General features: G+C 39.5%; 1 protein-coding gene across 3 annotated transcripts in view; it reads right to left on the bottom strand.

Annotated features, from left to right (window-relative positions):
* LOC150091123 (long-chain-fatty-acid--CoA ligase 4-like) overlaps positions 1-26,520 on the bottom strand; it is a 387,488-nt gene that overhangs the window by 221,220 nt on the left and 139,748 nt on the right. For all 3 annotated transcript variants that reach the window (XM_090374375.1, XM_090374358.1, XM_090374366.1), the window contains one exon: positions 18,447-18,524. In XM_090374375.1, the coding sequence (XP_090230501.1) occupies positions 18,447-18,524 (78 nt within the window). The remainder of the gene's footprint in view (positions 1-18,446; positions 18,525-26,520) is intronic.

The following is a 26,520-nucleotide window of genomic DNA, read 5'->3' as shown; positions in this document are numbered from 1 at the left end:
CAAAATGGATGTCAGATGAACTAATGAGGCATATGGCAGAGAAGAAAAATGCATGGGATACTTACAAATTAACACATGACACAGAAGCCTATGATAGATACAAGTTGATCTGTAACCAAGTTACAAAGGAGGTTAGGCAGGCGAAGGCAGATTACGAGATATCTTTGGCAAGGGATGCAAAGAAAAACAGCAAAGAGTTCTTTACTTATGTAAACTCTAGAATGAAGGGGATGAATCAGATTGGTCCACTTGATATCGATGGGTCAACTGTTGATGGTCCTGCTCAGGTAGCTAACAAACTAAATGAATATTTTGCATCGACATTCACACATGAGGAGTTATTCAGCGAGGGGAATGCCAGAGGTGTATTCAACTCTAGCTCTTTACTCCCAGTTATTTCAAGATTCTGTAAGCTACAGAATCTTGAAATAACTGGGAGTAAACTGGAGGAAGATAAACACAAGAAAGGCACCCGGGGTGGATGGGATCTATCCAGTTATATTAAAGGAGGCAGCAAAGGAAGTAAGCAAATCCTTAGCCATAATTATGAGAGCTTCCTTGGACTCAGGGGAGGTACCCATAGACTGGAAATGTGCAAATGTGATCCCAATTCACAAAGGAGAATCAAAGGCTGACAAGTAATTATAGACCTGTGAGCTTAACTTCTGTTCCAGGAAAATTAATGGAGGCACTGGTTAAAGAAGCACTGCAGGATCATATAGACAAGACTTCAGTTATAGCTCGGACACAGCATGGTTTTGTTAAGGGGAAGTCTTGCCTGACCAATTTGATTGGATACTATGATGCAGTCACAAAAGAACTGGATGCAGGGTATAGCTTTGATATTATATACTTGGATCTTAGAAAGGCTTTTGATACTGTTGCGCATGGAAGACTGCTACACAAATTGGAGCAGTGTGACATTGGAGGCAAATTGCTGCTATGGATAAAGGGGTGGTTGAGTGGGAGAAGACAGAGTGGTAATCAATGGACACTGCTCATCGTGGACTAATGTTATTAGTGGAGTCCCTCAGGGCTCAGTGTTGGGTCCATTATTGTTTTCTGTATTTATAAATGATATTGATGATGGTATATCAAGCTTAATGTCCAAGTTTGCAGATGATACAAAGGTTGGCAGGGTTGTCAAGGACACTACTGACACTATGCTGCTGCAACAGGATCTGGAAAGGTTGAGCAGATGGGCTGAGAGGTGGCAAATGAAGTTTAACATTGACAAATGTAAAGTACTACACATGGGAAACAGCAACCCCAGAGCAACGTATCAACTCTGTGGTACTACACTGACAGTGGTAGAGAATGAAAGGGACTTGGGGGTGGTTGTGCAGGCAGATATGAAGTTCTCTGAGCAGTGCAGATGGGCTGCAAGAGTAGCTCATGGAGTATTGTCAACGATATACACGAATTTTTTCAGCAGGGATAAGGAGGTGATTATCCCTTGTATAAGGCAATGGTCAGGCCACACCTAGAGTACTGTATACAGGTCTGGAGGCCTAATTGCAAAAAGGATGTAGAGGTGCTGGAACGAGTACAGAGAAGGGCAACAAGATTAGTGAATGGAACGAAATGTTGCTCTTACGAAGAAAGGTTTTGCAAATTACAGTGTCTGGAGATTATGCACCGGCAAGATGATCTGATAGAGGTATATAAAGTCTTGAATGGTTTGAGCATGCTCAATGCTGATGGGATTCTTCCTTTAGCTCAGAATAATCACCTGAGAGGGCATAAATTCAAATTGAGGAAAGACAGATGTAGGATAGACGTGCGGAAATTTGCCTTTAGCAAGCGGGTGGTAGGCTGGTTGGTGGAACAGACTTCCATCCTTTGTAGTGGAGGTTGATAGCCTAAATAAGTTTAAGGCTCAGCTGGACAGGTATTTTGAACAAACAGAGGGGTGAAGTGGAAGTGTTTTTTTTTTTTTTTTTTGGGGCTGATGCTGCATAAGCTTGCTTTCTTGCATCAAATGCCTCTACTAATGCTAATGCTATTCCACACTCCACTTTAAAATCTCATCCTTTATCTAAACCTTGGTTTTCCAATAAATGTGCTAAGGCTGTCCAAGAGAAGAATGTTGCATATCGTAATTATGCTTGTTTACAATTCTTCAGTTTCCTTTTCTACCTACTCCAAAGCTCTCAAAAATTGTAAAGCAGTTATTAATAAGTTCAAACTGGATTTTGAACAGACTAAGAGTAGAAAACTTGCTTTTTGCCCTAATGGTAGCCAAGCATTCTGGTCTCTTGCCAAAGCTATTGGCCCCAACTTTTGCACATCTGTCAAAACCAGATGGTTCTGTTGTCACTTCACACAAGGATAAAGCTGACCTGCTAGCATCCCATTTTTCTTCCAACTCATGTATTAATGATCTTGGTAAAACACCTCCCAACATGCTCCATTCAATGTCCTGTGGTCTTCTGTCAAAAGGATGTCAGAAGGATTTTTACAAATCTTGATGCAAAGAGAGCTAAGTCCTGATGGTATTTCTCCACTTGTTCTCAAAACCTGTGCTCCTGAACTTACTCCTGCTCTTTGCCACCTTTTTTCACTTTCTTATTCCAAACATGATTTTCCTTCTGCTTCGAAATTTGCTCATATCCAACCAGTTCCTAAAAAGGGTGACAAATGGAGAAATCAATTAACCGCCAACTCTTAAACTACCTAGAAACCTTCCGTCTGATCGACAATCGCTATGAATTCCACCAGTGTCAATCCATTGGTGATATTCTGGCTTATGTTACTCAGTTATGGAGAAATTCAATGGAAAAGTTTGGTGAAACACAAGCAGTTGCTCTTGACATCTCAAAGGCTTTCAATTTTGTTTGGCATAAAGGTCTTCTAAACAAGTTCCCATCTTATGGTTTGCCAACTGTTTTTTGTAATTGGTTATCCAGTTTTCTGTCTGAGCGCTCACTGAGAGTGATGGTAGATGGTGCTCTGCCTTCTCACTTCTCCACTAATGCTGGTGTCCCCCAAGGTTCAGTTCTCCCCCCCACTCTTTTCCTCTTGTATATTAATGACCTTTTTCCATTGAACCGGAAATCCTATCTATAGTTTTGCTGATGATAGCACATTGCATTCCACTTTCCAGTTTGACAAACTTCACCCTGCTCAATCAGCTTTAATTTCTCGAATATCCGCTACCAATTCCTTAAATGTCAATCTCCAAATAATTCTCCAGTGGGGCAAAGACAACTTAGTCGATTTCAATCCTTCTAAAACCCAGTCGTGTCTTATATCTAGCAAAAAGGATTCTTCTGCTCCTATGCTTATCTTTGGTGACACTCCGATTTCTAATCAAAATGATATATCTCTTTTGGGGATTACCTGACTTCTAATCTCTCTTGGCACAAGCACATTACAAATATTGCTTCCTCTGCATCTAAAAAACTTAGTTTTCTCTTTCGCTCTTGGTGTTACTTTTCTTCCACACATGTTTACTCTGCACAAATCGCAAATCCGCCCTACCATGAAATATTGTTCCCGCATCTGGGGTGTGCCCCCAAAACCTCTCTCTGGCTTCTAGATTCTATTCAGAAGAGGGCAGTTAGGTTAATTAATGACTCCTCTCTAACAGAGTCTCTCCACTCGCTGTCTCATAAATGTACTGTTTCTGCTGCATGCCTTTTCTACAGATACTTCCATGGGCACTGTTCTTCTGAATTGGCTTCTATAATTCCCACTCTCTCTTTCAAACCAGTCCGAACACGTGCCACCAACAGCCAACGTCCATTTACTGTCAAACTTACAGAACAAAGTTTTCATCTTCCTCATTTATTCATTCAACCTCATTTATTCATGCCGTTTTCTGGAACAACCTTCCTTCATACATATTTCCTGAAAATTACAGTCTACAGAAGTTCAAGTATATTAATGACCTTCCAAACATATCCAAATTGATGATTTTACAATGTCAACAAACAACTTCTTTCACCTTCTCAACCTCCAAACAAGTACTACAGGTTCTAATACCTCTCATGTTTGGGGTTTTCATAAAAAAAAAAAAGATAGATGGTTCACTTGCTTTAACATAAAAGTTTTGGACAGATGGGCAAAATGCTCCAGTGGCTGTCTGGGTGGCCGTGCTGGAGTAGATCTAACCAAAGAACACTATATCTAGCAGAAGCATAAACCATAATCCAATTTTGAACAGGCAAGAGCTTGGTAGAGACGAAGAAGGGTACATCAATCTGTACCCCACGATATGAGAAAAAGGGAACAAAGGATGCTCAGCCCTTTGACACACCCTGGCCTTATACTTCAGAAATTTCAGGTTCGTGTTGAAACTAAGTCTTAGGACCTTGACTTCTGCTACCACTGGGATGTTGTTTTGCCAAAAACTTAATTCTGGGGTCAGGATGAAGATTATGTTTGTGACAAAAGTGTAAACAAATGGTCTTCTGACAAAAATTTTAACCCATTAGCCAAAGACCAAGATGTAAGGTGAAGAATTACTTTTTGCAGTTGCTTTTCAATGCAACTCAATACTGCATGAATGACAAAATATTGTAAATCATCAACGAAAGAGCATTGTTTACCACTGGAAGTTGTTCCATGATAGGGTTTATTTTGATTGTGAAAAGTGTGATACTTAGAATGGACCCTTGTGGGATTCTTCCTCTTGACAAAACACTTGAGAGTGTGCAGCCTAAACAAACTTGAGAGCAATGGTCAGAAAGAAAACTTTTAATAAAAAACAGGAAGTACACCCTTAAGACCAAAGTCATAGAGGTCTTCAAAAATGCCAACTCATCAAGCTGTGTCATACACCTTTTCAATATCAAAGAAAACTGTTGTCAGATGCTCAGATTTGTTAAAAGCATCACAAATGTACATTGAGTCTGATTAAATGATTCAAAATGGATCTGTTTCTTCAGAAGTTGCACTGTGTCCTGGAAAGCAGCATTTCTTTCCAAACACCATATAAGGCAAGCATTAACCATTCTTTCCAGGACCTTTCACGAACAGCTTGTCGGAGTGGCGGGATGATCGTTGCTTGGATTTCTAGGATCTTTTACGGGCTTTGGAAGGCAAGGACAATTGCCTTTCACAAGGAATCCAGAAATTCTTCATCAAGGACAACTGTATTAAATAAAATGATCCTTAAATTTTGGTGAGGTGTTTTATCATTTCATAACAGATGCCTCTGGCCTAAGAGAACTTACTCATGTAAGAAAGAGTGCTGCAGTTAACTCTTCTTGTGTAAATGGCTTTGATGACTGGTTCAAGCCCTTTTGAAAAGAAAGGTAGTGAAAGGAACATTTCTCACTTTTCTCTTTTAGGGCCAAGAATTCCAGGGGAATGATGTTACTGCAGAGAATTTTACAAATGTTACTCCTAGAATACTAGCAACTGCAGTTCAGCAATTGGACATCCATTATGCTTTAGGATCAACTGAAGGGCATGATAGATACAAAGGGTACTAGGAAAGTTTTGCAATACAGCTTTGTTTGTTTAATTTTTTCAAAGTAATTTCCTCTACATTCAATACACCTCTCCATCCTCCGAAACCAATCTTTAAACCAGTTCTGCCAAGTTTCACTAGGGAGTAAAGCACACTCGTTGTCCCAAGCCCGTAGAAGGTCCTCATCACTGGAAAACTGCCTCCCTTTCAGCTTCATTTTCACATGCGGGAACAGTGCAAAGTTGCAGGGAGCAAGGTCTGGACTGCAGGGAGGGTGCTCGAGAAGTTTCAGTCCTGTCGTGGTCAAATATTCAGTGCAGGCTTTGGCGCAGTGAGCTGGAGCATTTTTGTGATGGAGGTACCAGGTGTCCATTCTTGACTTTGGCCGCAGGTTCTTCATAGATCCAATGACTTTAGGCAGGCATTGTTCAGTATACCACTTAGCTGTGACTGTCTTCTGCGTGTCCAAAACGACACGTTCCACAATTCCACTCGATTTGAAAAATACAGCTATCATTTTCTTCTTTACAGATCGGGATTTTCTGACAATTACGGGTGTGTCGTCATCATCAAAGACCCAAACTTTGTTTTGAGCCTTGGTCGGCAGATCGTAATAGTATAGCCAAGTCTCGTCACCTGTCACGATGTTGTTCACATACCGAGATTGTCCCTTATCAAACTTTTTTAACATCTCCTGGCACCAAGTCACACGTTGTGTCATCTGCTCTTCAGTCAGTTGATGCGGCACCCAGAGAGAACAAAGTTTCTTCACGTGCAAATGATCTTGCAGAATCGAACGAATTGCTGGTGCATTTAGGCCCAAAGTATCCTCTATCTGTTGGTAGGTCGCTCGTCTGTTTTCGTCAAGCATTTTCCTCACAGCAGTAACGTTTTCCTCCGTAACTGACGTTCGTGGCCTTCCCGGCCTCTCAGAATCCTCCAGAGTGAAATTTCCCCTTTGGAATTCTCTATACCACCTGAATATCGTTGTACAATGTGGACAATCATCATCTAGTGCAAGAGTCATTTCTTCTAAGCACTGGTCTATGGTTAAACCACGCACGAAATTATACTGCAAAACTGTCCTTATCTCATTTCGTGACCACGATGCCATCGCAAGCACTTTACACTCTCACTACTAATGAATAACTGAGCCCATCGACTTGGCGCGGCGGCTACTATGCACGTATGAACATGTCTCAACATGCAGCAATAAACAGAACAGCTTCCTGTGATTCATTGTTGCGTCATATTGCAAAACTTTCCTAGTACCCTTTGTATTTACCCATCACTTTCCAAATGTAAGACTACTTTTTAACTAGTAGCCTGGGCTATGGAGGATGTAAAATGGATCCAAGACTCCCTTTTGCTCCGATGTAAGATATAGCATGCCTTGGTAAGTGCAAGTTTAAAAGATATAAAATTTTCTGTGGTGGGATAACACTCATGCCTTGTTGTGGGCTTTATTTACTTGTATTCTGAATTCCACCAAGGTTTTGGAAATGGTTGAAACACATGTAGACATTTTTGGCATTGCAGTCAATGACAAAAAAAAAAAAAAAAAAGGACAATAACTTCTGTAATGTTATTTGGTTTTTAGGAGCATTAGCAACTAAGGCCATATTGCTCCTGGGATATGCAGTGGTCATTCCTTGACCTTTTCGCATCCTCCGTATTTGGTGGTCAATGAGCTCAAACCCCAGTCTAATCAAGAAGCGTGTGCTACGCACTGCTACTCCTGCCCACCTGGCTACAGAGGCACAAAACTTCTGTAATGTATGTAACTGTATCTTGATGCCTATCACTTCCTTATGATTATATCATAGGGAAGTGATAACTACTATAGAGATTTCTAGGATGTCTATCTCCTTTATCTTGATATCCCTGTAACACAGGATGTGTTATGGGGGTACGTTAGCATTTTTAATGTTATCTTTACCATATTTTGTTGCCCGAGGTGCATTAGGAGGCACAGTATAGGAGTGACAGCTCATTGGTATTTCTGTGAAGGCTTTTGAGAGTTTAGTAAACAGTGGGCAATGGAAGTAAATGACTCTGATGGTAGTATAGTCATCTCCATTTATATCCCAATGCTTTACTTCCCAAAAACTTTCAAGGAGTATGAGGGCTTGCTCCTATTTACTGGTTGGAGCATTTCCTGGCTCCTGTAAGAAATGCTCAGTTCTGTTTTTAGTTTTGCAATTCTTTCTCTTCCTTCCACCACTGGCATGCTCAAAAAGTATGCAGGGTGCTCTCCTTGGCAATTTGTACAAGTTGGCTATGAAGCTGAACATTCCTTGCTCTCATGGTCTTTGGCACTATATCAAGCACAGGAAGGGTTGACATGACAGGTTGTTTGCAAGTGGTCATAATTTTGACAGCTGATTTGGAATGTAAATCCTTAGTGGGCAGTTTAGGTAGCCTGCACTGATGGAACTTGGAGGCTATGGAATGCTGAATGTAAGAATGAGAACTTGAGTAGGAACGACATTCCCATCTTTTCTCATTTATATTCACTTAAAAGATGTCACAACTTGATCTTTCAATTCAGAGCAGCAGATCTCTTTAGAGACATGAAGATCCCACTCTGATATGTCACTGCACAAGGAGTACAAAGTTTTATGGGGGGTTAGAATGATAGGTATTCCCCCTCATGGATGTGGCTTTCAGAATTTTTTGGATATGTTTGGCACACAAGGCTTCCACTAAAAGCCTTCTCACACATTTTGGGAATCCTGTCAACCCTTCTAATCCTTTCTGGATTAAGGATGACTTTTTTTTTCTGTCTTGATCTCTGGCAGAATGGAGAAAAGTAGTGTCAGTGATGTGGTATCATTCTTTCTGGGACTTTTTTGCATTGGTGTTGTCACTTTTGTCTGAGCAATTATGTAGGGTCATTGTACAGGCCCCAGAAGAAAAAGAGGGATTTAAATTACTCATGGGAGTAAAATAAAAATTGATGCCTTAAGTACCTTGCCCACCATGAAACCCTACGAGGGGACACCCACTCATGAACAAGCAGGTACTGCGTACACAAATGGGGGTACCAAGTTCACTTAGAGCCTCATACCAACATTTCCAATAACTTCTTGACCAGTAAGAACCACTTGCTAATTGATCTCACTATGGTTAGTCCAGGATCTCCATCTTGTCAAATCAGAGGCCAAAGTGGTGTATTAGGGCTGGGCCTCCCTCACCCATCAGGATCTCCCTTTATAAGCTTTCACGGGTCGTGGCATATGGCTGCACAAGCTGGATTCCAAAGTTATTGACAGCAGATCAAAAACATACAAGTCATCAACTCAAGTGAACATATGCATATCATTTTCAAGCAGATCCAGCAAATTTTCTTGCAAGGTTTGTAACCATGGATGAGACGCAAGTGAATCACCTTTCAGCCAGAGACCAGGGCACAGTCCAAGCAGTGGAAACTGCAACTCTTCTTTCCTTCCAAAGAAAGCCAAGTCGATTCCTTCTGCTGGGAAGGAGATGGCATTGGTTTTTTGGGATGTTGTTATTTGGTTTTTAGGAGCATTAGCAACTAAGGCCATATTGCTCCGGGGATATGTGGCGGTTATTCACCGACCTTTCTGCATCCTCCGTATTTGGTGGTCACGGGCTTGAACCCCAGTCTAATCAAGAAGCACGTGCTACGCACTGCCGCTCCTTCCCACGGAGGCGCCGGTTTTTTGGGATGCTGATGGAGTGCTGCTAATGGGTTACCTTCAGAAAAGCCAGACAGTCACAGGCACATTACACAGACCTTGTGAAGTGTTTAAGTGAAACCATCATGCAAACACCAATGACAACTCAGCAAAGGAGTCTTGTCCCACCAGGACAATACACCAGTACACAAGTCTGTCACTACTATGGCTGCACTGCACATGTACATCTTTGAAATATTGGACCATCCCCCATATTCATCACATCTAGAAAATACCTCGCTGGCATCCATTTTCCTACTGACAGTGCTGTCACTGCTAGAGTGGAGGCATCCTTGGAGACCCAAGAGAAAACTTTCTAATCAAAGCACTGCAAAATCAGTGACAAAAGTGTATTGACTACAAAGAAGACTATGTTGAAAAGTAGCAAGTTACCAGACTCCTCAAATTAACTCTTCATACTCAGGCCACACACTTTTGAAATGCCTATCATATCCTTGTTGATTGATGGGCGAGCTCTGTAAAGATTAAAGATTCCCATTTTCGTGTTTTCAATCTTTCTGTGGAACAAAATATACAGTCACTCCTCGTATAACACGAGTTTACACTACACGAATTCGATCATACACGATTTATAAATAGGGGAACGATATCTTATATAACACGAACCGAATTCCCTTATGCACGATTCGCCTTTGTGTTTACAAGAAATGGCAGTCTAACGCAGAATCACCCCAACCGAATGCAACACGATAGGAATGAAGAGAAGATTCTGAAAATGTATTTGTTTTTTTTATATCAGTGAAGGGGAAAACACATTTCACAATAATAATGAAAAAACCAACACAATTCCAGCTATCGGTATAATTGCAAATGCAATTAGATCGAGTTTACTACCAGTTTATAACAGATTCCACTAGCAGAAACTGGAAATTGTTTTTATTGTTTTATGGTAGTAACCCCTAGAAATGTGCTTTAGTAAAATGTGAGGTATTAATAGTGTACCTCTGCCTTTACAGTGTTGTTTATTCAGTTGCTACACGTACACAGCTTTGTTTATGCGTATCAAGAATGCCTCCTCGTTTTGTAATTGTGCTTTATTCCCTAAAAATGGGTAAAATTCTTAAAAGGTGTGAAAAGGAAGTGTCCTGGTGAAGACACTACAGATTCAGAGAGAAAAAGAAAAGCAATATTGATAAATAGAGGCAGACTGGGTCAAAAATTCTTACCCGGGGAAAATTTATAGTGGCCTCATACTATGGCTTATGGCCAAAATCACACCGGCCTCCGGGGTTTCCACAGTAAGGCTTATGGCCAGTCCGCCTCTGTCGATAGAGAAAAAATATGAAATTGTGGAATGCTTTGAGCAAAATGAAAGATCATGTGATATTACAGGTGCTACAGACCTAAATGAGGCAACGCCGAGAATTACAAAGAATGCAGAGAAAATAAAAGCAACTTTCGTAGCAGGAACAACTCAAAGTGTAATTAAAATCACAGATTAAGACACAAAGAATTGGATTTGATTTGATTTTGATGGCACAAAAATAGCAAGGTTATAGTGCGCCACAAAGAATTGGAAGAGATGGAACGGCTGTCATCTGTTTGGATAGAAAATCAAACAAAAAAACAAGTTTGCTTATGATAGAAGCAAAAGCATTAGCAATATTTTATTACATAATAGTCGTAATAAAATACTTACATATTTTATTATGATTATTTATTGTGTTTGGTAATGTCTTGGTTACAAATGTGTGTTCAATCTTGGGTGGTCGGCACCTAACCCTATTTTTCCCATAGGGCCTCTTGTTTATATTGCACGAGGGTTTCTAGGAACACAGCTATCGTGCTATAAGAGGACTGACTGTATATACATATGCCTTTAATTTCTGCTTGAGACACTTTTGGAAACCAGCTGCATTATTCTTGATGGTACCATGTTGAGGATCCAAATGCTTTAACAAATTATCTGAGTAGTCCCTACTTGAGAGTGGAAGGAGCAAGATTCTGTCTGACACCAAGGGATTGTTTACTACACTGTTTGCACCTGGCTTGGTTTTTTTTTTTTTTTTTTTAGGAGCATTAGCAACTAAGGCCATATTGCTCCAGGGATACGTGGTGGTCATTCCCTGACCTTTCCACATCCTCCGTATTTGGTGGTCACGGGCTCGAACTTCAGTCTAATCAAGAAGCGTGTGCTGCACACTGCTACTCCTATCCACCTGGCTATGGAGGCACCTTGCACCTGGCTGACACAGTTCTAGCAGACCACTCTTCTTCTATGCCAATCTTACTGTCCTGCTGATCTTGATCCAGAAGAGAAAAGCAAGGGAACTTAGAAATGCCACCTTGCCAACCCAACAATTTACACCTACTCAGAGATGAAGATCCTTCAAAAATTACTCTTTATACTCTAACAGTTCATTTTATGTGCATGGAAAGAATACTGCTATTCCTAGCCTACCTTCAGTATTTGATTCACATGTGTATACTGAGATGTATTCTGGGAACTGCATAACACATGAAGTAAAGTTGAAGGGAAATTAGGGAGAGATGATTTTCCCCATGAGTGTAATCACATAGGTTGCACAGAATTCCATGATGTTGGAGGTTCTATTGAAGGTGGGATATTATCCAGGTTGATATTCCTACTTTGAAGTAGTTCTTTTAGTTGTATACCTGCAGACCAATTGACATTAGTCATCATTATCATTATCAGCCATCATTCCGCTATTCCACAGGTCGTGGAATAGCGGAATGGAGTGTACTCCTCTCCATTCATTGTTTTCACTCCAATTTCCTCCTCATTTTAATGACAGTTCTTTATCATGTCTTGCCATATCATTCTTTGTCTTTTGTCCCTTAATTGTAAATCAAACATTCTTCTTGGCAAACACCTCTTTGTTCATCCTTTTTACGTGTTCGAACCATTTCTAATGGGACCTTTCAATCCTGTCCTGGAGTTTTTCAACCTGAATTCTCTCCCTAATCACATCATTCCTGATTTTGTTGTGTCGTGTCTTTCCAGCTATGCTTCTCACAAATCTCATTTCTGCCCCCTGAATTCTGCTTTCATCCTTTTTCCTCATAGTCCAAGTTTCAGATGCATACATCATCAGAAATGGTACGTAATAGGTCTGATGTATAGCCTTCTTACACTTCGGTGGTATGTTCCTGATCAGATCTCTTGTCTGCCTTTGTAATGGTGTAATGGTAAATCTTTGTAATGGTGCTTCCTAGATACTTGAAGTTGTTAACCATTTTTAGCTCTTTCCCTTCCATGGTAACGTACCATCAAGCTCACCACTCCTCTTTAGAACCATTACTTCACTCTTCTCCTGATTGAAAACCAGTCCAAATCCATTGACTATACTAGCCCATATATCAACTTGCCGTTGCACTTGTTCCCTGCTCTCTTCCGATAGGCAGAGGTCATCTGCAAAGAGCATGACTTTCATCTGGTTCTGTCTTCATTGCACATCATTCATGACAGCTATGATTAGTAGTGGTGACAGGACGCCTCCTTGCCTCAATCCTGATGTTATTTCTAAGCTCTCTGTCAACCCCATCACCATTCTTACTTTGCTCACTTTATTGTTGTACATATTCTCAATTCTCTCCACAAGATGTTCCTCTATCCCCAAGTTTCTCAAAACCTCTCACACTTTCTCTCTTTACAGCATCAAACACTTTATATTCAAAAATGCCATCCATAATTCTTTATTGTGTTCAATAACACTTTTCCATTAGTTGCCTAATGCAGAAAATTAGATCCACCGCTGATCTGCCGGGTCTAAAGCCATACTGTTCCTCGGCCATCCTATTTTCAATCATTCCTCTTATCTTCTGCTCTAACACTCTCATACAGCTTACACACATGTGATGTCAGTGTGATGCCTCTATAATTGGAACACTTTTTACTGTTCCCCTTCTTGAACAACAGGATGATCAAATCTTCCTTCCAGTCCTTCGGCACCTGACTCTCATCCCAGATCTTACGAAACAGTCTGTATGTCCACGCTATCCCTGCCTCAACTGTAGCCTTCAGCATCTCTCCATTTATCTCATCCATACCAGCAGACTTACCTGTCTTGATGTATTTCCACACCTGCACTACATCATTCCATATCAAGTCTGCCTGCTCTCTCTCTATCTCTCTCTCTCTCTCTCTCCATATTCTCTCTTCCATCCCCTCTTCTATGATCAACCTGCCTTTGTCCCTTTTTCTGGCTGTCCTGCACGTTCAACAGGTTTCCAAAATACTTCCATGTTTCTCTTGGTCATAAGTTCTCATTCTCATCCATCAAGTATTTGCTCTGTTCACCATCTCTTCTTCTATTCCTCGCCATACTGTCTATATCTTGTCGTAAAGTTTCACTCCATTCTTCCAACCACGGCCTTCTCTACTCATTAACTATCTTCTTAGCCTCTCTCTTCATGGTTTCATCTCTCTTTATTCTCATCATTTCTGTTCTGAAAGTAGGTCCTGAATGCAATATTCTTGATTTTCACAGCCTCTCTCGTCCTATCATTCCACCATGGGGTTTCTTTCCATCTATTGCTTGTCCTTCCACAAACCTGCTATGTCAGTCCTAACTATACAGTCTTTGAATGCTTTCCATTCTGATTCCACGATGTTCACCACTGTCTAAGGTACAACCTTCCTGAACTCTTCTCTGAACATCGCCCCTTTTTCCTCTTCTTTCAACTTCCACACCCTTAGTTTCTCCTCTCTTGTTATTTTGATCCTCTTCAATTTAGGGAGTCTTAGAACTCCAACAACTAACCTGTGATCACTACCCAAGGAGACACTAGGAATGACCTTAACATCCACTAGTCTGTGTTGCTCTTTATCCATGAGTATATAGTCAAGGAGAGATTCCTGTTGACCGTACCAATCATATCTTGTCACTTTGTGACTAAAGGTTCTTGAACCAGGTTTTTCCTATGACCAAGTTGTTTTGTAAACAGAAATCCAACAGCCTGTTACCATCATCATTCCTAGGTCCCCAACTATGCGGACCCATAGCATATTCTAGTCCTCGTCTCTCCATTCCGACTTTTGCGTTCAGGTCACCCATGATAACTATATCTCCACCTGTGATGTTCTCTTCGAGCTTGTCCTCAAACTCCAGCTTCTCCATTTCTTTGCAACCGGTTTGCGGTGCATAACACTGTACTATCTTAAATGACAGTGTGTGTGTGTGTGTGTGTGTGTGTGTGTGTGTGTGTGTATATATATATATATATATATACACACACACTCTCCTAATTTGGTATAAAATTTAGTTCCCATACTAGTTACCCTGGTAGTAATTTTATATTTGTAGCAATAATCAAGTAGCAGATTTTTCCTTCTGAGTTGTAGTGTGGTTCATGGGCTCCTGCGTATAGGCAGGAGCCTATACGCAGGAGCCAATAGATGATTGAAAAGCTCCTAAGGCTAAATGGAGTCCGCTGTAACATGGGATCTTAATCATAGGCTTCTCGGAGTCAGGAATAGGTGCTCCATAACCCAGCCATGATCAGTTAAAGGACTGGCATAATTAGAGTGAAGGTGCACTGGTCTGCTCCTGTCTAAAATAATACCCACAAAATGGATGTTTTAAACTGGAATGACTGAACTATCAAATTTGAAGTCAAGATAAAGGTTTCACTCTTGAAATAATGTATGTATACAGTTTTTCGCTTGTCCCAAAAACCTTTACTTCTATCCACTTTCTGACTCTTTTTGTAGCTGCTCGAAGTTGACATTTTATAGTTTGCATCTTTATGAATGCTTTGGTCACTGCAACTATGCAGACTGTTATTACAATCTGTTTAGTTGCAGTGACCAAGCAACAAAAATTCTGAACAGGAGTGGGGGACCACAGATGGGTCTACTGCAGTTCTATTTCCTGATGGTAAATACACATAAGTATGAACCATCATTTAATAGTTAGGTTATTCTGATCTATCCAACCTTCAATCTGTCAGGCTCTCTGATCAGTATTTCAGTTTTCCCAGAACTGATGATGTCCACTTAGGTTCATGGTATGCAAAAAAAGATGGTGATATTTAAGATATTAGGTCATTAAGTCATTATTTGAAATTTCCTTGTGTGGCAGTATATATAGTGAGACAATTGTTACGTATAATTTTATTTCAATCTGTACTGTAACTGCTTCTATAGTTATGTTTAAGAGTGATTGTTTGGGAAGGTACATGTGAATTCACAAGAATTACAACACTACATGCGTGCAATTTAATCTTCCCAGTATACTGTATAATTTTTTAAGGGAGGGAGAGACCTGTGCTTTAAGAGAGGTTTCTTTGAAGCAGAAACACAGTGGAGAAAGGTTTGGGATGTCTTTTGGAATGTTCACCACTTCGTTCGTTTTTTCGGGTTTTTTTTTTTTTTGGAAAAAATGGTTAACCTGTGTCCATCTCTTTAACCAGCAAATATTTCTCAAAGATTAATCTGGTTGGGGTTTTTTGTGTCCATTTAGTCTAATAATTTTTGTTCTGTAATATTAAGCCATTCTTTGCTTTTCTTTTTTACACTGTAAATTTCATGAAGGATAGAGAGTGGTGCATTCAATGACTGCTCATGTGATTGTGGATGTATCAGTAAACAGAGCCCAATTCAAGGTACTCTCGTGGAGGAATTTTTACTGCAGCTTCAATCTCAATTATACATTTTGTTGATGTGATTCAACCATATGATAATCTATTTATGACTGATAGGCAAAGAGCTTTCCTAGTTCCCTCCATATTCTGCTTGTATTGTAGCATTTGTTTTTCTCCTCTTCCAAAGGTCACATTCTCTGATGTAGGCAGAGTGCTTCCTTTTACAGTTGGAACATTTTGGGTTCTGGACCATAGTTTTAACTGTTATGGTCAGAAGATCCACAAATAGCACATACGGCTATTCTGCAGCATGCTGCTTGAGAATGCCCATACCTCTGACATTTGAAGCAGGAGGAAGGATTTGAAATATATGGCTGCATATTGCAACTTATATATCCTGCATTAACTGACTTAGGTGGAATTAGAGTATAAAAACTGGGGATCAAGACACTTGTTTGTGTAAAATCCTTCCCCCCTTCAACTGTTATTCTTTTCACATCTGTTTCTCCTTATTCTCACAATTTATTCTTAATTTCACCCTCTGGGACACTGAAGAGATCCCACTCTGAAGTAACTCCCTTTCATGTATTCAGTGTGATGAGGATAGACCATTACTAGAATTCCTCCAAGAGTTGCCATGTGAAGTAATCTCTATGAATTTTGGGCATTGACTGTCTAAATTTGTGTCTCGTGCGCGCTATTTGTTATCCCAAACGTAAACCATAACTAAACCTAAAATAAAACTACAAAAATCTTCTTGTCATTGTTGTCTTGTCAAAAATTCAAAATTCTAATCGTTCTTTTTAGATGAATCATTACAATCCTGCTGGCAATAACAAACGCTTAACAAACGGCGGACATAGGTAATTTTTGGTCCTTTTAGCCCTGGGAAACCGACATTCTTTTCCCTGGTTTCTGGCCCTGCCATGGGGAAGCAGGAGCAAGCAGAAGCACTGCTTGGTCACTCTAGTGACCAAGCAGTTTAAGGTAAGCTTGTTAGAGAGAGAGAGAGAGAGAGAGGGGGGGGAGAAAAAAAAAAGGTGGCTTTCCTAAGCCAAAAACTACTTTTTTAAATATAAAGGGAATTGAAAAAAATGCAGCTGATAACTCTGAAAACTGCCTTTGAAATCGCACTATGTGTAGTGTCACTTACCACCTTGGAAGCAAGTGCCTCTCACATAAACTAATATTTGCATAATGATTTCAATATTGGATCCCTCCAGTTTCATATATTGCATCACAGATATGCTTCTATGCAATAATTGTCTTCTCGGGCATGTTTTTAATTAGTAATGACATGTTTACAGAAACCCTTTTTCAATAATAGCACTTTCATGTGATACGACACAGGAAGAGTCAAAGTTACACAAGAAGTAAATACTGTTTCTTGGCATTTTCAGATACTTCATCACTAATTTGATTATCATTATGCAGGTATTTAAACAGCATGTTAAATCTTTTGTCCAAGCACTTCTTTCTAAATGATAGCATGATCTAGTGATGATCAACCTCTCACTTTGTTTTCAGCTTTCTAATCATGGCCATTTTCATATTTCAGCACTGCTAGCTCTAATATTTCACAGTTTACAATTTTTCTAAGAAAGCATCTGGCAACAAAATCAATGTTGACCTGCAGTGTAGGTATCAAACTGTCTGAAACTTTAGTGTCAATCTTAACTTCATAGCAAAAGCCTTCTTCAGTACTTCAGACTTAAGTCTCTTAAGTTTGCACCTCTGTAGCCAGGTGGGAAGGAACTGCAGTGCATAGCACACGCTTCTTGATTAGACCGGGGTTCGAGCCCATTGACCACCAAATACGGAGGATGCAGAAAGGTCAGGGAATGACCACCGCAAATTCCTGGAGCAATATGGCCTTAGTTGCTAATGCTCCTAAAAACCAAATAAGTTTTTGCACTTAAATTTCTCCAAAGCTTTGAAGGGGTAAGGAGTTATTAGCTTCAAAATATGGAAACAATAAAAGAATAGCTGAAACTCATCTGATAGATGTTGAACATGCCAACTTACACTTTATAAAAGAGTCACATACAGCAAAGCTGTTTTCTAAAGCCAATAATGAAAATTTTAAGTAGAAAAAAAAAACAGATGTGCAATTTCTATAAACATGTGTAAAGAAAGGGGGGAGGGATGATGCGTTTTATTAAACACAAGTTTAACCAGGATAATCCAAAACTGCCTGTCAGTTAATTGCTTTCAATGAAAAAGAAATGCTGAGCTCAATGGTTCCTGAGTATGAAGAATGTGAAGAAATAATTTAGTGTATCATTCAATTATTGCATTTATAATCAAATCAATTACATCAGCATGATGTAATTAACTGAATGCATCATTGATTGATTGATCAATTACATCAATATGTGATTTCCTTTCACTGCTATGCAGTGAAAGCAATATTGCGATTCCAAAACTTGGTGAAACTCAAACTTGGCAGTTATAACAAAACACCCACTTTGGAATGCTAAGTTCTATTTACTTAAATTATTGGGCTATCTTATGCTTAAGTAGCTATGGACTAGTATAAGAAATTGTTTATATACACCCATCTTCTTACTCTTTGAATAATGCCTTATTCCAGATAGAACAGTAAGCAGCCTCAAAGAAATAAGATAAGAAAGAAGTGACTTAAGATAAATTTCATTTAGATCAAATAATGAATACAATTTATGGTTAAATGTTATGCTTCTGAAAGAAAGCTCATTTCCTTTAAAACATTTTTATAAGTATGGGGGAGAGCTTACCTTTAGGTATACCAGTTGAACCACTTGTATACATGATTATGGCAATGTCATCTGCAGTTGGCAGTTCACCAGTTATTCCTTAAAACAAGAGTACAATATTTGAGTTTTCTAAAAAATTTTACTGAGAGATTAATTTCTATGCATATACAAGGTCTGAACAAAAATTTTTAAGATTACATATAACAAAAGACAACGTAGAGGTACAGGGCAAAAATGATGGGAAAGCTGAGCAAAGTGTCATCACATTACTGATTAGAGCAACTTCCTAATCTACCAAGCAGAGAGAGAGAGAGAGAGAGAGAGAGAGAGAGAGAGAGAGAGAGAGAGAGAGAGAGAGAGAGAGAGAGTGTGTGTGTGTGTGTGTGTGTGTGTGTACACACGCGCTTTAGGCATGTGTGTGACAGAAATGGCATTTAATGGATTTTGCCACTTAACACATTCATTCATAATATTCCAGAATATCCAAGAATCAAAGCACATAATTGTTGTTTTGCCCTGAGAGGTAAGCAAGACCGGATTTTTATCCCCTTAGGTATTCATGGGTAGGCAGATCATCTAGCTGTAATACATATTTGCAAGGGAAATTTTGTCAACGTGATCTAATGTACATACCAATGAGGCAAAACATTATGACCAGCAAGTCGTTATGTAAATCGAAGCAACTGCAGTTGAACTACGGCACGTGTGCTGGTCAGGGACATGGTATAGAAATACTTGATACTGAGCTCTGTTAATCAGTGTTACTCTCTTTCTTCAGATGGGAAAGGCAGTGGACTTAAGCGAGTTTGACAAAAGGCAAATTGTAATGGTCAGATGACTGGGTCAGAGCATATCCGAAACGGCACGACTGGTGGGTTGCTCATGGTCAGCCGTGGTTAGTACCTACCAAAAGTTTTCCGAGGAGGGGGAACCCACAAACTGCCAGCGAGGAGTTGGAATACCACAGCTCACTGATGCTAGAGGTGAGCAAAGGCTCTCCCAAATGGTACGTGGCAACAGAAGGGAGACTGGGGTGCAACTCACAAGTAATTGGAATGCTGGTGATGGGAGTAATGTGTCACAACACACAGTACATTGAACTCTGCTGAAAATGGGGCTGCGTAGCCACAGGTCTCTCTGAGTGCCCATGCTAACCACAGTTCACAGGAAACAATGCCTACAATGGGCATGAGAGCATTGAAACTGGACCTTGAGTGATTGGAAGAAGGTAGTCTGGTCCAATGAATCACGTTTCCTGTTGCACCACATGGATGACTGGGTATGTGTGCATCATTTACTTGGGGAAGTGATGGCGCCTGGATGCACCGTGGGACGAAAACAAGCCAGTGGTGGTGGCGGTGTCATGGTTCGGGTAATGTTCTGCTGGGATACCTTGGGTCCAGTCATCTATGTGCCGAGCACTCTGACGTCTACCACCTACCTAAACATCACTGCTGACTAGATACACCCTTTCATAGCAACGGTCTTCTCCTCTGGCAGTGCCATCTTTCAGCAGGATAAAGCACTATGCCACACCTCCAGGATTGTTCAAGACTGGTTCATGGAACATGAGGAAGACTTCCAGGTGTTATTGCACTGGCCTCCAAATTCCCCAGACATCAGTCCCACTGAGCATCTGTGGTTTGTGTTGGAACAGTAACTCTGATCTGCAGCATCTCAACCATGGAGTTAAAGGACCTGTTAGTTACGTGTTGGTACCAGATACCATAAGACACATTTAGAAATCTTGTAGCATCCATGCCTCACTGGGTATCAACTGTTTTGGTGGCACGTGTAGGACCAACATCATATTAGGTAGGTGGTCATAATGTTTTGGCTCATCAGTGTATACTCATAGCTGCCAACTTCGGGCTTTCAAAAAAGCTCCAAGGTCAAACAGTTGTAAGCACAAAGAAAAAGAGATTTCTGAGCCAAAATAGGTAAAAACAGGCCATTTTTCAGAAAATGGAAGTTATTAGCATTAATAGAGGCACATGATGCAAGGAAGCAAGCTTATGCAGCATCAGCCAAAAAAAAAAAAAAAGAAACCCTCCCATTTCACCCTTCACTATTTATGGCTATCAACTTCCATAACCCTTCACTATTTATGGCTATCAACTTCCATAACAAAAAATGGAAGTCTTCCACCAATCAACCACCTGCTGGCTAAAGGCAAATTTCCACACATCTTATTCTACAACTGTCTTTCCTCAATTTGAATCTATGCCCCCTCAGGTTCTTAATCTAAGCAAGAAGAAGAATCCCATCAGCATTCAGCTTGCTCAACCCATTCAAGGCCTTATACACCTCAATCAGATCACCTTGCAGGTGGCCACTCTCTCCAGGCACTGCAATTTGCAGAACTTAACCCTTTCTTCGTAAGAGCACCCCTTTGTTCCCCTCACCAATCTTGTTGCCCTGCTTTGTACTCGTTCTAGCAACTCTTTTTTACATAAGAGATTATGAAGTTCACACTGCACTAGAAATTAAATTTCACTCACATGCTTATTTTATATTAAAATACTGTAATAACTCGTGTAATGTGGTTTTGATCAGCACAGGTTATAATTTTAAAAAATCTGAATGTCAAAATCAGTTGTTGGCCAAAACTGCTACGTTTCCGCATGCAATAAAGTTGCGTGCTGCAACGTTCCTGCATGCACTTCAGTATTATATTAGCGTTGTTGGAGGACAATTGTTTGCTCATTATCATCTCAGTTGCTCGCGGTTGTATTGACTATCTCACGGTTTGCATTGTGAAAATTATTTTATTAATACAGTAATTATGAGTGAAAAAAGGAAAGGCCAACAAGATAGTGCATCAAACAAACATGGTTATCACTAGAGCAAAAACTTGAAATTATAGTCACGAAGATGGTGCCTCATTTGCTAAAATAGCACATGATAAAGGAATGAACAAGCATTGGTTAGAACTATAATTAAAAACAAAACAAATTTTAAATGCAAATTAATAACATTTTTTAAAAATGTCGCTCAGCTTGGAAATGACCTTGGATTTGAGAATTTAAATGCCACTGATATACACCAATATGTGGAATTGCATTCACAAGAGCTTGATGAAACTCTTCTGCAAACTGAGGAGCAAGTGAGCATACAAAGATGAATAAAAAAATGAAGACGTCCAGGTGACTACAATTGAATTTTCAATAATGATCTTTTGATGTTGCTCAGGAAGGTTGAAGATGTTTCTCATTTTCTTACGAATGCTGATCCTAACAGAGAACGAAGCTCTAGAGTTCGACATGCTACAGAAAATGCAGTTCGTTGTTATAGAAGAAAAAAGTGTGTACAAACTTCATTGTTCAACTTTTTTTCAAAACAAAAAATTGTGGCGAAGACAAAGAAAGGCCACACGAGAAGCACGTAAAAGTTCAATAAATTTACCGGTAAAAGTACTTTGCTGTAGCTGCATTTGTATTGTTGCTCGCTCAGTAAACAGATGGTGGGTGTTATTGGTCTGGAGTAGAAGTTGAATCCCATGGGAGGTTGAACCCCTCCCAAAGTGGAGGGAGTAACCTGACCTTTTTTCTTTAGAATCACTGGTGGACTAGTGGATAAAAAGGTCAGGTTACCCCCCCACACACCCAAATTGGGGGGGGGGGGGGTAACCTGACCTTTTAAAGGAAGCCCACCAAGGGTGGGCTTCCTTTACCCTTGCCTTTTTTTTTTTTCTTAATAAACAGTTTATCCACTAGTCCACCAGTGATTCTAAAGAAAAAAGGTCAGGTTACTCCCTCCACTTCGGGAGGGGTTCAACCTCCCATGGGATTCAACTTCTACTCCAGACCAATAACACCCACCATCTGTTTACTGAGCGAGCAACAATACAAATGCAGCTACAGCAAAGTACTTTTACCGGTAAATTTAATTATACTTTTGCACACTCCTCATATGGGCTTTCTCCACCTTAGCCAAAATTGTTTCTGACTTTCAGTAATAAACATTTCTAAAAATACGTTTTTAATTTTTTGGTACTACCAAATAATAAATAATTGATCGTCGGTAAGGCACATACAGTATTATACAGTGTAATTAAAGGCCGGAAAGCCGTTTGGCAAAATAAAAAAAAAAAAAAAACGATAATTCATTATATATAATAATGTATTGATTAGTGCAGTACTTCCTTGGAACCAATTAACCACGTTATACAAGGACTACACAAAAGGTATACACAAAGGACTGTTAACCAGTGCAGTATGCTCTTGAACATTAGCTTACGTAGAATTTTCTGTGTGAATTTCTGTTAGACAAACTGATTTTGACAGCTTCAAAAAGATACTTCTGTTGCAGACTTTTCCATCCAGAAATAATAACAGTACCAAATTGACTAGGCTGGCAGGAACATTGCCAAAGCTTTACCAGAAAGAAGAGATCTGAATTCAATTTTTGCTTTTCTAAGCTGGATGAATTATTTTCTCACATTCACCATTGACACAAGGAACTGATAAAATGTCAAGCATGACTTGGGATAATTGGGAAATGACATCATGTGGTGATTTTCCATTTTTTTTTCCCTCACTAAATAACTACTATTGTACCACATCAGTTTTTTTTTTTTTTTTTTAAGTCAGTTTTAGTTTATTTAGTTAATTAGTTAGTTTACTCCAAGATCTTTTTCATTCTCCACTACCTTGTGTTGTACCACAAAAACACTTATTCTGGGATTACTGCTACCCATAAACAGCACCTTGAATTTGTCAATATTAAGTTTCATTGTCATTTCTCAACCTAATCTTTCTAGATCTTGTTGCAATAGAATACCCTGATTACTGTCATTAACCACTCTGCCAACTCTGAAACTGGAAAAACAAGCTCTTTCACTCAACATTTCTCCAAATGAGGGCAATTGTACAAGAATTATTTCTTCTTTCAAAATAGCACCTGGTAGATTCTCACACTGAAATTGACAAAACTGATGCTGCAAAACATATGTTGATTCATCTATTTCTTTAATCACACCAAAAAGTACTTGTCCATGAAAAATTAAAAATCTGAAAATGATGCACTGCCAATTTATGAAATTTGTGCTACCTCAACATTTTTAATGAGCACTTGTGCACAGTTGTAGAACAGATGTGCGGAAATTTGCCTTTAACCATCAGGTGGTTGACTGCTGGAACAACCTTCCATCTGTCATTGTAGAAGTTCACAGCTTAAATAAATTCAAGGCAAAGCTAGATAAACATTTGGAGCAAATGGATTGGTGATATGGGTAGGGTTTCTTTTTTTTTTTTTTTTGCTTATGCTGTTTAAGCTTGCTTTCTTGCAGCATACGCCTCTACTAATGCTATTCCACTCCAACACCAATGAGGTTTAGACAGGGAAAGACCTGCTGGAAAATCCTGCACCTATAAATTTGCCTGCACAAAATTTTGTAGTCAGCATTCAAGGAGAGAGAGCCAGTGGGAGCATTTGTGATGGGTGAACTCCATTGGGCAGATGAAATGAGTGGTTGATTTGATTTTTAATGGACCATAGGCAACTTACGCCATGATGCAAAAAGTTCAGTAATGAAAGTTTTTCCAACCATGACTCAAAAACAGATGTCCAAATGGGATAGTCTAGCAGGAACTTCAGTTGAAAGCATAGTGAAGAGAACTTTCTATCAAGGGATAACACAATGGTGCATTTCATTCCAAATAGACTTGGACAGGAGATGTTTAACATGCTTCAGTAGCAATATGTATTCCCTGATAGTGGATGGGATTCAGCCATCAAAATATACTGTTCCTGGCTGATGAATATACTTGGGACCTGTAATCTAGTTTAGACTGTACAAGGAGATTAACTTCACATATATACAAAGAGTACTAGAAAAGTTTTGCAATACAGCTTTGTTTATTTAATTTTTTCAAAGTAATTTCCTCTACATTCAATACACCTCTCCATCCTCCGAAACCAATCTTTAAACCATTTCTGCAAAGTTTCACTAGGAGTAAAGCACACTCGTTGTCCCAAGCCCATAGAAGGTCCTCATCACAGGAAAACCGCCTCCCTTTTAGCTTCATTTTCACATGTGGGAACAGTGCAAAGTCGCAGGGAGCGTGCTCGAGAAGTTTCAGTCCTGTCGTGGTCAAATATTCGGTGCAGGCTTTGGCGCGGTGAGCTCTAGCATTATCGTGATGGAGGTACCAGGTGTCCATTCTTGACTTTGGCCGCAGGTTCTTCATAGATCCAATGACTTTAGGCAGGCATTGTTCAGTATACCACTTAGCTGTGATTGTCTTCTGCGTGTCCAAAACGACACGTTCCACAATTCCATTCGATTTGAAAAATACAGCTATCATTTTCTTCTTTACAGATCGGGATTTTCTGGCAATTACGGGTGTGTCGTCATCATCAAAGACCCAAACTTTGTTTTGAGCCTTGGTCGGCAGATCGTAATAGTACAGCCAAGTCTCGTCACCTGTCACGATGTTGTTCACATACCGAGATTGTCCCTTATCAAACTTTTTTAACATCTCCCGGCACCAAGTCACACGTCGTGTCATCTGCTCTTCAGTCAGTTGATGCGGCACCCAGAGAGAACGAAGTTTCTTCACGTGCAAACGATCTTGCAGAATCGAACAAATTGCTGGTGCATTTGGGCCCAAAGTATCCTCTATCTGTTGGTAGGTCACTCGCCTGTTTTCGTCAAGCATTTTCCTCACAGCAGTAACGTTTTCCTCCGTAACTGACGTTCGTGGCCTTCCCGGCCTCTCAGAATCCTCCAGAGTGAAATTTCCCCTTTGGAATTCTCTATACCACCTGAATATCGTTGTACGATGTGGACAATCATCATCTAGTGCAAGAGTCATTTCTTCTAAGCACTGGTCTATGGTTAAACCACGCACGAAATTATACCGCAAAACTGTCCTTATCTCATTTCGTGACCACGATGCCATCGCAAGCACTTTACACTCTCACTACTAATGAATAACTGAGCCCATTGACTTGGCGCGGTGGCTACTATGCACGTATGAACATGTCTCAACATGCAGCAACAAGCAGCTTCCTGTGATTCATTGTTGCGTCATATTGCAAAACTTTCCTAGTACCCTTTGTATATATATATATTTTTTTTTTTGGTTGACCTTGGAACTTTCCCTAGTTGTCTGCCAAGTCATGTTCAATCTAGCTCAATCACTTTGCAGTGAAACAGGTTTTCATTACCATGTGTTTTCTCTGTTATACTTGCAGTGTACTGCAAGTATAACAGAGAAAAATCAACAAATCAACCTCAAATTTTAATAAAACTAAAGAAAACACCAGCTGAAAGTTATGAGTTGTAAAGTCGATGGGGAAGGTACTATGTCAAGAGCTTGCATGTTTGAATAGCATAAAATATATTTGAAGAAAGAGAATGTAGAGGACAGTGAATGACTAGGCCTGCCAGTATCCATGAAAACTGATGAAAATGTGGACTTGGTAAGAACAATGATTAGAATAATCGTCATTTAAACATTAGAATGGCTGCATCACATACTCAATATAAGGGCTTACAATACCAGTCAAAATCTTAATGCTGGTATTTCGGTATTTTTAATTTATGAAACTGGGATACCGGTATTCCAAAAACAAATGTTTTTCTCAATAAATTTTGATGACAGCTATAAAGTAAGGAAAAAACAAGTACTGTAATTACTTGAATTACAGTTTTAAATAAACATTTATTGCAATAACAAATATTCTGAAAAAAAAAAAAAAATCATTAAAAATACAGTTATTCTAAAAAAAAAAAAAAAAAAAAAAAAAACATTGTTACGGCAAAGTTTAGTTATGTTTAAGCATCCACACTACCTGTCCGAATAAAGTGAGCTCTTAAGAAACATAAGCAATCAATAGTATGATCGTTTAAAATGGATCTAATTTTGGTACATATTTTGATTAGTGGCAGAAAACACCCTTTCGGATTCTATTCTGGTACTATTGTACTGAGATAACCATAGACGATCTCCATCCATATTTTCTAGGCTTTGAACTTTTTAGCAAAAATAGTTAAGTATTTCATTAATTTGACTCAAGTTCATCTTTTAAAATCTCATTGGAGTCGGGAAATTTCTTACTTTGGAAAGAAATTGTGGAACACTGATGT

This window comes from Mastigoproctus giganteus, chromosome 1 (genome assembly GCF_048544385.1).
Source record: "Mastigoproctus giganteus isolate SK-2022 chromosome 1, ASM4854438v1, whole genome shotgun sequence".
Taxonomy (NCBI): Eukaryota; Metazoa; Arthropoda; class Arachnida; order Uropygi; family Thelyphonidae; genus Mastigoproctus; species Mastigoproctus giganteus.
Note: the sequence above shows the minus strand (reverse complement) of the source record. Positions and strands in the feature narration are given on the sequence as shown.